We start from the raw sequence: 12322 nt of genomic DNA, 5'->3' as shown, positions 1-12322 counted from the left end.
TATGCGCTACTTATGAAGAGGTCACTTATGCAACTGTGTTCCAGCGACCTTCAATGAAAGCGCATTGCAGGCACATAAATCAAGCTACACGCCTTCATATATATAGTCCATAGGAGCCCATTAATCTCAAACACATTATATGTTTCAACTCTTCATTTGAAACGTTGTACTTTCTGTGCCGATATAGTTTATCCAAAAAAAAATTCGGGACTTATTTTCTGCGCATACAGCTTTACCAAAAAATAAAAATAAAAAATTGTCGCGGTGTTTATTCAGAACTCCCTCCTCTTTATATACGGACATGCAGGCAAAGCTGGAAATTACTGTAATCTCTGCTGTGAATCTCGAAAACGTGAGAAGATTTGGGAGAAGGCTGCGCGCTTATGCAGTTGTAGGGGCCGACACATCCCCTACTTGTAAATCTACGCGAATTGACACAGAGGGTGGGAGCTATCCTATTTGGAATCACAATCTGCAACTGGAATTGGGTACGAGCAAGAGAACATTATTGTACAGAAAAGCGTCGGCCAGTGTAACAATACATGTTTATTGTAAAACGCCTTTTGGGAAAAAGCTGGTGGGATGGACTAAGGTGCCCTTCTCTGATATTGTGGAGGGCTACAGAGACCCCCATTCTCTGCATTTCCTCAGCTATCGTTTGAAGACAAGCAAAGGAAAGCCTCAGTCTGGAATCATCAATCTATGCGTGCGTCTACTTCCCAAACAATATAATTACGACTCAGACCAGCCTGGTTTCAATTGTGGACCCGTTCACTACTCAGAGCAACCTGGTTTCAATTCTGTACCTGTTGATTACTTTATGTTATTTCAAATGTGTTGGAATATGAAGCTTATATAACCAAACAACACTGAAATCGAGAGCCATCACTATTTTTGAAGACAATTGCAATCTGTTGTAAAATCAAATTGTATTGACATATTGCCAGTGAGTGTTGATTTTTCTGTACAAGTTCATAGTTGTGATCAGTGTAATTTTCACAATGAATAAAATAGCCAGAATTGGTGAAGTATTGGAGTTCTTAAAAACTCTGATACATTCCTCTGATCATGGTACAATAAGAATAAGCCAAGCTTCTCTTGTTGACATTAGAACCTGTTTGCATAATGTACAAGAGAATATTGAGTTTTTGCAGCTTGAGACAAAGCTACAGCAGGAAGAATTACAGCAGTGGAGTCATCATTCTGAACCCGTTTCTTTTCAAAAGATTGAAATAGACTCCCATAAACAGTGAGGAAATAATGTTACAGTTGGTTCAGATTTAATACCCAATAAAGCAGCAGTTGTACATGCAGATGCAGAAACTCAGTCTGCACTTCCCAAGCCCATCATCAAACCTTGGGAATAGCTTGTCCACAACAAGCACATAACTAGTCTTGGATATGACAAGGATTTGTCCTTTCATATTCCAGACTACTTAAAGCCCATTCAGTTTCAGAGTGCTGGATTCATTCATGACAGTTCACCTGCTCTTCATGACAGTTCACCAGCGCCTCATGACAGTTCACCTCCAGCTGTTCCAGACTCTGCCTCTCTTCCACTGCAGCAGCAACAACAACAGATTGTGAAATGCCGACACTGTGACTGAGTTGGCCATTTGAAAGATCATTGTTTTGATCTTCATCCATGTAAGCACCGTCATAAAACCAGCCATTCTTCACACAGATGCTTCAGAAACAAACGTCCTGCAAGAACAGAGATTCATCTTGGATGGATCACTTCTTGGCAATGGGCATCAACAGCCAAGAAGATATTCCAAACACATGTCAGAACTTGTTCCAGAGTATTGAACAGTCTTGCAGTTGAGTTTTCTCCATCATTGTTACACTAAAAAATGTCACCATGACTATTTACAGTTAGTATGGCTCAATCAACAGTCATGCTACCCTCTTAGGCAAGTCTTATGCCTCTGCTATCCATCTCAAACTCAAAGAAGAGAGAAAGTCTTGTAAAAAATGTGTTTATCTCTGGGAACGCAGGTTCTCTCAAGCCTTACCTGCGGGGACGCTCACAATGTTCACAAAGACTGCGTCCTTGGACGCTCTGTATGTTAAGGGACAGGTGCGTCCTTCTGTAAAAGGCAAAATGCGCAAGCTTCATCTTAAAAAAGTTACTTGTGGTTACTTCTAGAACTTTCTAGAGGTCGGTTTGATGAAATGGATGCGCCTCCAGTTGGTTCATGTATCCCTATTAAGGAGGAACTTATCCCATCAATAAGGGAGCTATCCCACCCAAAGAGGGGGATTATCCCATTGATGGTGGACCTGAATAACCTCTTTACAGCACTATAAATAAAGGCATTGAGCCAGAGGGAGGGGAGGTTGAAGCTATACATTTTCTTTGGGTAAATGCTGCAGGAATTAGGACTCCCATTTAGAACCTTGTGAGGAGAGATTGTCTTTGCTTGATTCTACTTGGAAGTGGGTGAGCTTTGTCAAAGTAGAGGAAAACCCTTGATGGACCCTGGGAGGAACTTGCACAACACCAAGGCCAGGTTGTAAGAGTTTCTTTGTTTCGTTATTAATACAAACTGGTTCATTTTTCTCAATAGCTTGTGTTAATGAGTTATTTCATGTGTTCCTTGGTCTGCATGTTGAATATATGTTTTATTATATGAGATGCAAGTGCTTGGTAATTGTTTGATTGTTTGTGGTTGCAGGAATTGATGTGAAGGAGGAGCTCATCCGGATCGGCAAGGACGGACTACAACAACAGCGTTTTGGAATAAGGTAAGCCTAAACACTTGTAGTTTTCATGTTTTAAAAGGTGTATTTAGAGAAAGATCGCTCCATTTTGTCTTGTTTGTCGCTAGAGAGTTTAGACTCCTAGGGAGGTCAGTTGTGTCCGCACAAACGACTTTTTCCGCCACGACAATCATCTCACCTTGTATCTGATAGGGGGGGAATGATGGTCATCTACACTTCAAAGCCACATCAAGCGAGTCTGAGCCACAACCTGCCACACCATTTTCAGAGTTGTAGCCAGAAACAAAGATGCCCGTGAACATGCCTTCAGTTGGTAATCTGGGACACTTCCTCTAGCAGAAGACTTCAGCTTCTTGCCAGTTTCGAAAGAATTCCGGGAACAAAATTGGGGACACCTCCTCTAGCAGAAGACTTCATCTTCTTGCCAGTTTTGGAAGAGTTCCAGGAATTGCACTAAGCATTCCAGAGCTGTTGGTCATCCTTAAACCATCACAGGTTGAGACTTCCCTTTTCAGGTTGAAGTTCTCCCTTTTATGTGGGGTGAGACCTCCCTTTATTGGTTGAAGGTTTCCCTCTTCAAAACAATAGGAGCACTTCCTCTAGCAGAAGACTTCAACTTCTTGCCAGTTTTGGAAGAGTTCTGGGAACTGCACTAAGCGTTCCAGTGTTGGTGGTCATCCTTAAACCACCACCCTTTATACCAACATTTCAGAGACCACATTCAGCCTAGTGCTACCATGCATTTTTGCACATTTTGTATTACAGCTCTCTTCTTGGACTCATACATAACCCTTCGGATTAAGGGGGGGAATGTTGGACACCTAATCCTCAATGGGTTAGTATGGAAGCCGAATGGACAAAAGGAGTCCAAGAGACCTTGGGATGTGAAACCCAACAGTCACAATATGTACTATAAATGTATATCTCTTGTTAATAAAAATCGATTCTCATGTTTTATCTTTCATATTGTTCTTGCTGCCCATGTTTGTTTAACAAAATCAAATGACAATGGTGCAAAACATGTAAATAAAATATACTAACTTCAATATAGGAAATCGGTAAATAGAAAATAAGATAATTCACAACAAATGGGAAAAATTTCAAGCCACACAAACTTGCATGAATCAGAAATATATAACACAAGGGATAGCAGTTCAATCCACCAGAGGCCGGGCCCTTAGCCACTAGCGAATACTGTTGAGCTACTTTAGAGAATATAAATGAAAAACAATGTAAATTATATATTAACCATTGAACTCAAGTCTCATTACAATACGGTCGTGTTCTCCAACAGCACGAGTCTGTAAATTAAAATTACAATTTGAAATAAACAGAGATCGATCCCCCTTTCCTCCTACAGACTTTTTCTTTTATAGTCAGAAAGAGGTAAAAGATAAATGTGATCCCTCAGGATCAGGAGATCCTGAGGGATTCACAATTGAATGCTATCTTCTGACACCCTTCATATTTAGCATTGATCCTCCTGATTCGTCCTCTGACCTGACCGCAATCGACACACCCCATTCTTCCTTTGTTGGTTTATGTTGTTCCATCTCTAGGGAACAACAACCGTTCCTTTCATCGTTTCTCTGCATAAAAAGGAGTAAAATTTAGCTACGATGGCTAAATATTAATCGAAAGTAGTTCATATGCTTCTTATCATAACCCATCAATTTATTAGTGTATCAAGATATGAAAGAGATAAGAAAAGAGGAAAAAGGTGATGGAATGAAGAGTAAATACATACCCATTTCGTAACTCAACGGCACAAAGGAACAAGTTGCTAACATCTTTACAAAACCATTTCCTCATGAAGCATTTGAGTATCTTTGCCAAAAGCTTGGTATTATCCCAAGTTTTTATTATATTGTTTCTTTTATCTACTCGAGTAGAAAGGGGGAGTGGAGGTGTTTACAGGTCCGCAGGATGGTTGTTTGTTAGGGGGAGTTACCCTTTGCCATTGATGATAAAGGGGGAGAGAAGGAATTACGAATAGGTGTCATGATCGCAGGGGGAGTACTTGTGTTGTCATCAAAGCCAAGGGGGGAGATTTTTTATCAATGGTTGTCATTGATGTCAACCCAAGCAACACCAAGGGCTACCCTGATCTTGCATGTGAATTTTGACTTGAAAACTTACTCTATTACGAGTCAAGGATCATTTAGATGGATTCTACGTGTCGAGATGTTTCCATTGATATATGGCACGTGAAGTAATTCTTCACGGTTTGAGAGATATTCATGTTTGAAGTTAGTAACCCTAGTTAGTGGGCTAAAAACCTTTGGGGTTGTGGCATGGCACTCATAATTGGTTGTGCCCATTGAATAGTAAATAATTAATAAAAAAAACAAAATTTCTCCTAAAAACCTTTCAATATTCACTTGTTGAGGACCCTCTCAACTCAAGACATTCATATAAATAATGACCCTCATATCCTCCTCTAATAGAGATTTTGTTGTGTCAAATAGGTCATCGTGGCATTTTCCCTATAAGGTTTTTTATACGAAGCTTCAAAAGATGAAATTAAAACCCATTTGAGATGAAATGTTGGGGCATCCATTCAGTTGACTACTGAAGAAACCAGGGCATTGGGGCATTCTTCTAGTGGGAGTTGGAGAAGAATCCTTTTCTAGAATTATAGGAAGTAATTGCTTTCATTTCAGTTGGGGCTGAAGATTAAAGAATTTATTAGAAAAGCATTCAATGGTTTTTGAATCGGAGGGGGTTTTCCACCTAAGATTCTTGTGTCTACCTTGTTCTTTTATTTACTGTTATTACTGAATAAACATTAATAATAATTGAAGATTACCTAATACTCTGAAAAGATTTAAAAGTGCTAATTTCTAAGGAATACTGATTCACCCCCCCCCCCCCCCCCCCAAGTATTTTCAATAGTTGGAATGAGAGATTGGTTCCACCAGTAACAACTTAACTACTATAAGTCAGTTTTTAGAGCACAGAGATGGGAAATTCAAAGAAGCAGGTTGCAATGATTTCAAAGGAAGGTACAGGTACAACAAAATCTGGAAAAAGTGAGTATTGTTTACCAACCCCTGATTTTAATAGAGATAATTACTGGATATGGGAATCTAGAGTGGAAGTACATTTACAGGAACATGAAGTATGGGAATCAATTGTTTCTGGCGACACATCTATCGATGAAGATAAAAGGTACAATTCAATGTCCATGAATGTAATTTTGAATGTTTTTCCAAATTCTGTGAAAACGAAAGTTGGTCAATGTTCAACAGCTAGAAGCTTTATCTCTTCCTTCTTGCGCTATGTGGCAGACTTGTCCATTTCCATCACGAACCCAGCTGGAGTGTGCCACTCCGGCGGCCAAGACTCAAAGACCCTAAATATCACATTGTCAATCGCCAAATATGGTAAGTTGTGCCATGTCTTTGTGGGGTCCTTCCACGCCCTGATCATGACATGGTGGAAATCCATTTTGAACTCTGCAAAGCTCTACAAACTGGCATAGAAAGTGGGATACAATCACAAGTTGTGATTGATCCCAATCCGGATATTCATCTCCATTAATATCCAAAATATCTTGCTCTCCATTATCAGTTCCGCATCCCTGGTCTCCCACAGCGAAGCGTACTTCGCTACCTCGAGAAGGTCCGACGCGACCAAAGAGAACTGGCTGCCTTCGATCAGCTCTGATGCCACCAATATGATCGAAAACAGGAGCCACGCATAGTGAAATGTTTTTCCTTGCTCATGTGCCTCACGACAGTTCACAAGGAACTCGCCGCATAGATAGTTTGCCCAGTTGAACTGGACTCCTTCCACACATTGGGCCGCTAGTGCAACCAGGGGCATGAGCACCTCATCCACATAGCACTTCCACATCACCTTCCCTACTAGGACTTGTGTCATGACCTTGACTGCAAGGTTGTTAACGCTAGAGATGGTGTAGCCTCGCTTCTTCTTCTCCAACTTGAACCTCTTCTTCATTGCTTCCGTGAGGGCTAACTTGCCACATTTTTCTTCGAAAATATTAGTTGGATCATCCCCTCAATAAGGTAGCCATGTAATTCGGTGAATCAAATGGTCTTTGATAGGAATGGGCTCCTCCAGCCACAAACACCCATCATGCACCAAGCAAAGAAGCTCCCTGATGATGAAGACGGTCACTGGGGCGCGGTGGTAATGCGGCACCCAAAGGAGGTTTAGCAACCCGACTTTCGTTACACCTCTGAGTCATGTCCATGGCTCCAATTGAATTGTTTCAGTATTCTCGTCAATCCTCTAGCACATTCGCTAAATGTGGGAACTTCTCGTGGACTGCAAGGTCCCAATCTTCAAACTTCAACACAGGAAACTGCCCCAAGTGCGGTCTCTCAAAAACAAGATCGTCTACGAGTAGCAGAGTTCACAGAGAGCTCTTGCTCTCATCTATGTCCTTCAGCACCTTGGCTTTACGCTTGTGTGGAGGAACATATTCTGACAGCCTGGTAATAGGGTCCACACCGGCACGCAAGCGCAGCTGCCTTCGCGTTGTCGCGAACCCTGTGACACTTCGTTGCTTCGCGCATTCATGACATCGTGCAACTCCTGGACAGTGTACTTTATAGTTCCACGCCTCCTTTCAGTTGCCTAGAGTGCTAAGGCTATGCTTCTGTTGGCTAGTCAGATGGCCGAGCCACCTGTGTATGGCTTCAAATGACTGCCATTCACTTTTCCTGGGAAGGGATCTCCATTTAACTTAACTACATAAACCGCGCCACTGTTAGTAATCTCCTTAATAACATACGGCCCCAGCCAATGCATTATGCATTTCCCTAGAAATTTATCAAACTTTCTATCATATAATAACACCAAGTCATTCACCTTAAAGGTGTGCAGCTTAATGTGTCAATCGTGCCATGACTTTTCGCGCTGCTTTTAGACCTGCTGGTGAAATCCAGCCAAAAATCTCTCTTCTTCTAGCTCATCCAACTGTGAAAACCTCTCTTCTAGGGCTCCGTGATCCATCATAACTATTAGCATTTCTATGCACAGACTAGGCACGATGTATTCCATAGGCATCATAGCTTCAACCCCGTATACCAGCCTAAAGGGTGTCTATCACATTTACTTCTTTCACATTGTCTGATAAGCCCACAATACTGCAGGTATGCGTAGGTCCCAATCACTTCACTGAGCATTGCATACCTTGGTCAATGCATTTCCAAGCACTTTGTTGAATGCCTCCACTATCCCGTTAGCTTGTGGGTGATAAGGTGTGCTCTTTTGATGATACACCTAAAATTCCTCTATTAGTGCGTTGATCGTCTCATTTAGAAAGTGCGTATCCTGATCACTCATCAAGATCTTTGGGAATCCAAATCATGTCAACACATGTTCAAATAGAAACTTTGCGGTCGTCGCGCCCATACAATCCTTCACTGACTCCTCTTCTGCCCAACGAGTCAAATACTCCGTCACGATGATAATGTACCTCATGCCTGTCTTTCCTTGGGGTTGAATAGGTCCTACAAAATCTATTGTCCACTTTTCAAAAGGTTGCAATGTCATTTGCAGATTCAACGGCATTTTATCCCTCTGCGATGGCCTACCGGTTCTTTGACATACATCCCACACCTTGCAATATGATTTTTAATCTTGATGAAGGGTTGGCCACCACAGCCTGCGCATAGAATATTTTGTGCAGTTTCTCTTCCTGCATAATGTGCTCCCATGGCACCCCCATGAGCATTCGTGAAGATGTTGCTTCGTTCAAACTCAGGTACATACATTCACAGTATTTCATCATTCCCCATTTCGTATAGATGCCCAGCAATGATAGAGAAGTATGTCATGTGCACCACTAATTCCTTATTTTGTTAGACAGAGTATCTTTTCAGTGCAGTTCTAGTTGTTAGGAAGTGCATTATATCCTCGAAATGTCCATCCGCGGCACGCACGGAAAAAAGTTGCGCGTCAGGTAATCCTTCCTCAAAATTAGTGGGTTCCTCCCCTATCTCGATGTGCGACAGGTGGTCTGGTCCCACGTTCAATCATCCAGGATTCACAACAACTTCAAAATCATATTCCAGGAACAATAAGAGCCATCAACAAATGCCCCCCCCCCAACATAGGCTTATTGACTAGGTACTTTAGCACGGAGTATAGGTGCACCTGCTCAGGTTGTGGCTTTTCTCCATAAGCCTATGTCAACTTGGCCAGATGCACACACAAAGCATTATGCCCATCGTACTTGTCTATCAGTCACATCTTAGGCTTCCCAAATCGTGTTTAAATCATTTTCCTACATTCACGCCAATCATCAAAATGCCCCGTGTTTGTACCCCACCATCTTGTGGCCGTAGCGCACCCAGTCCAAGGCCTAGAAGCACTACTTTTTTGGCACCTCTCTTTCAAATGCATCCAAAAATATATCTACCTCATTTAGACCATCATAAATAGGCATATTTCTTACCTCTGACGATACGCAGCGCAGTGACCTGGTCATCATATTGCAATTCAACGTAGTTACTTCATGCAATCGATTCTGCCAGCGTTCTATCTCCTCGTCAGAATCCGAACTACAGGACCTCTCACGCTCCCATGTAATTTGGCCATCCGCGGTGGGATTCACCCAGTCTTGGTCTCACACTGTTATCTTATAGATGCAGTCCAGATCATTGTCACTCTCATAGTCGCGGACCAGTTTCGTATAGCGGGATCCTTTAGCATGATCCATGGGTATTATTACGCATAGTGACTTCTTCTCAAAGACCATTTTTTCTTCTTTAGATTGATTACCCCATTCATATCAGTAGCCCAGTCAATTCCCAAGAGTGCGGGGGAGGGATTGTTGTCATCAACAATCTCTATTACTTCAAAATATGCGAGCGCGCTCACTCCCTCAATATCCACAATTATTCCCTGCAGCCACCCCATGGGTATGATTTTCTGTTGATTCGCCATCCTTAGTTGAATTGGATACCATTGCAGCATAGGTCTCCCCATTCACTCCCACGTCTATTTCGAAAGAACATTCGCATCTGATCCCAAATCCAGAATGACTTGATCCATTTTGTATTCTCTGATCTGCGCGGTGAGTCTCATTTCACATCCCATCCTTGTCTTGTGCTTTCCAATCTTGCACACTACATGCAGTTCACCTAAAGCGGTCCCAACACATCTACCAATAAGTCACTGTAACCCTTCCACAGCCTTACTATTGCGCAGTAAATTCATACATGTTTCCAGGAAAGCTGTCAGCATATAGGGGCCCATCTCTGACTCCAGTTTATCTTTGCTTCCTGAAGTGGAGGCCTCAGTGAAGCTCTTCTTAGCTTCCATGAAGGTTTCCCAAGTGCACTCCAAATCGAACTCAGCCTCTTTCATCGGGGCTTTGCGAACCCATGTACTGTCTTCCGGTTTTTTTCCCTTGTCGTCTCTCATCGCAATTCCACTTCGGAGCACTATATTTACATTCGGATCTTCCTCACATGGCTCAGACCTCATCATCTGTAGGTTCTAAGTCGGGGGAGGCAGTAGCACTCCTTTGTCACGTATCCTAGCTATCAGCATAGCACAATCTTCTGTCTCATGATCAAACAGTGTGCAATACTTGCACGATGGGCACGTCGGATTAGTGAAATCACAGACATAGTGTCCTGGCCCTCCGCAATTATAGAAAATCAATTGTCCATGACCTCTACCAGGTCCTCCTCTGCCTCAGCCTCGTCCAAACCCCTGAAATCCTGTCCACGCCATCCCTACATTTTGGTCAAGGGGCCGCGTTTCGGCCTGAACCCTGTAGGTGGGAGTTCTATCCATCATCAATTCATAGCTCCTGCAAGTACGCTCGTCATGTCCCACCAACCTACAAAAGTTGCAGAACAATTGTTGCGGAGTTTGCGTATACTTCTGTAATAGGTGGCAGTTATCCGTGGCATGTTTTCTGGCTATTTGACAGATAGCGCACCACAAAGCAGGTGCCGCGCTAGGTCCTTCTTGAGCTTCTGGCCTTAAAGGCAGCCGTCCTCCTCTTGGAAGGTAATTTGTAAACACCATACAGTGGTCTTTCTCATTACCTTGTCTCTTGCATTTCACGCACCATACTTCTTCGCGTACCTTTGGCAAGTTGTCTTATCCTACTTTAAGCTTTGCATCTCAAGGCACATATTCTTCAGCTGCGTGTGGATCTACTGAACTGCTAGATTAGGATCTTGCATAAGAGTCTCATGTAGTCTCATGGAAATCTCCAGGGCATCTGCCTGAGTTGTTATCTTCTGCTCCAATAGCGCATTCCTTAAATGTGGTAGTAGCGAAGCCACAAACCACTCGCGATGCTATCCATCTTTCAAATTCATGTTGGCTTCACGGATCGTACATTTTAGCCTCTGATCTAGTTCCCAAGGCATCTCACCTGGTAGCATCGTGATCTCTTTGAATCCCACAATTGACTGCACTTCAAATTTAGGCCTGCTAAATTCCCTATTCAGTGTTGTTTGGATGTCCACTACTCGGGCATTCGGGTTATTGTTGGAGTACTTAATATACCAGGTTAGCGCGCGATCTTGCATAGCACTAACTAGTGTTGCCTTTTTTATATTATCATTTGTAACACCTTGATCTTCCCATATAACCCTCACAACGAACCAGAATTGGTATGGGTCCTCATTTCCCAAGCCTTTGAAAAAAGGAAACTTCACTGTGTTTTCCATACTGAATAGTGGTGGTGGTGGTGTAGGTGGTACGGGTGAAGTTGGAGGTGATGGCAGTGAAGATGGAGGTGGTGTGGGCGAAGGTGGTATTCACGGAAATCCCTGTACTATCAATTAAATAGATCTTTGCAGAGAGACCTTCGCTATCCCCTCTTCATCCCTTCGTAGTGGTGAAATCAAGGGGCTATACTCCGGACCCTTATTTCCTTCGTTTCTATAGCTTTTTCCACTTTGCATAGTCCTAAACATCAAGGTAACTACATAACCCGTTTTTCACACAACAGCATTTTAATCCAAGTATTCAGAGATTTTACATACTTACCTCATGGTCCTTTGAAAAAGCGTTGCTCTACCTCGCTATAGCTGACTGAGGTGTTGACCGCAAACTCAGTAACAAATCCTCCTACAATACGATCGAGCCAATGATTGACGGCACGCACAATCTTATCCCCTGATGCTTCCAACCTTCGCACTAACTATGGGGTCCACACAATAGGACCGTCAAGTTTCCACCTTCCTTGGCTATCTGCTAGCTTCGTGATCCACTCATATAGCTCAATAGGGAAAGAGGCGAAAATATTTCATGGATTTCTGTATACAGGTAATGGTCCAACCGCTGTTCTCTTAACAGTCGCGGGTTTCTGTTCTCCTGCATCGTGAACCAGTGAATCCTTCTGTCCAACCAGCCTTTGATTTCCTTCTTAGTTAGATTCCAGTAATACGACATCGCACATCTCTCATGCAGATTCCGGTCCTGGCAATAGAACCATTTGTTGGCTTATGGGGGCCTGACCTAGGTTCAGCATTAGTTAGCCAACAAATCCCTACATTACTGGCCCTTTCGGCATCAGCCCACGGAGCGCAGAATGGAGTCTCACCCAAAGCAGTATGGGGGGATGTTGGAACCAAGTTTTCGCACCCTTGAGATA

General features: G+C 42.8%; 1 protein-coding gene across 1 annotated transcript; it reads left to right on the top strand.

Moving 5' to 3' along the window:
- Positions 1 to 301: 301 nt before the first annotated feature.
- On the top strand, positions 302 to 859 carry LOC149210333 (BON1-associated protein 2-like). The gene has a single exon (XM_089398935.1). The coding sequence runs from the start codon at positions 302 to 304 to the stop codon at positions 857 to 859; it is 558 nt and encodes a 185-aa protein (XP_089255061.1).
- The last annotated feature ends 11463 nt before the right edge of the window (positions 860 to 12322 follow it).

Source organism: Pinus tabuliformis, chromosome 1_2 (genome assembly GCF_031772625.1).
Source record: "Pinus tabuliformis cultivar Carrire ecotype Pingquan chromosome 1_2, CPIR1, whole genome shotgun sequence".
Taxonomy (NCBI): Eukaryota; Viridiplantae; Streptophyta; class Pinopsida; order Pinales; family Pinaceae; genus Pinus; species Pinus tabuliformis.
The sequence above is the reverse complement of the archived record's forward strand: the minus strand, read 5'-3'. Positions and strand labels throughout refer to the sequence as shown.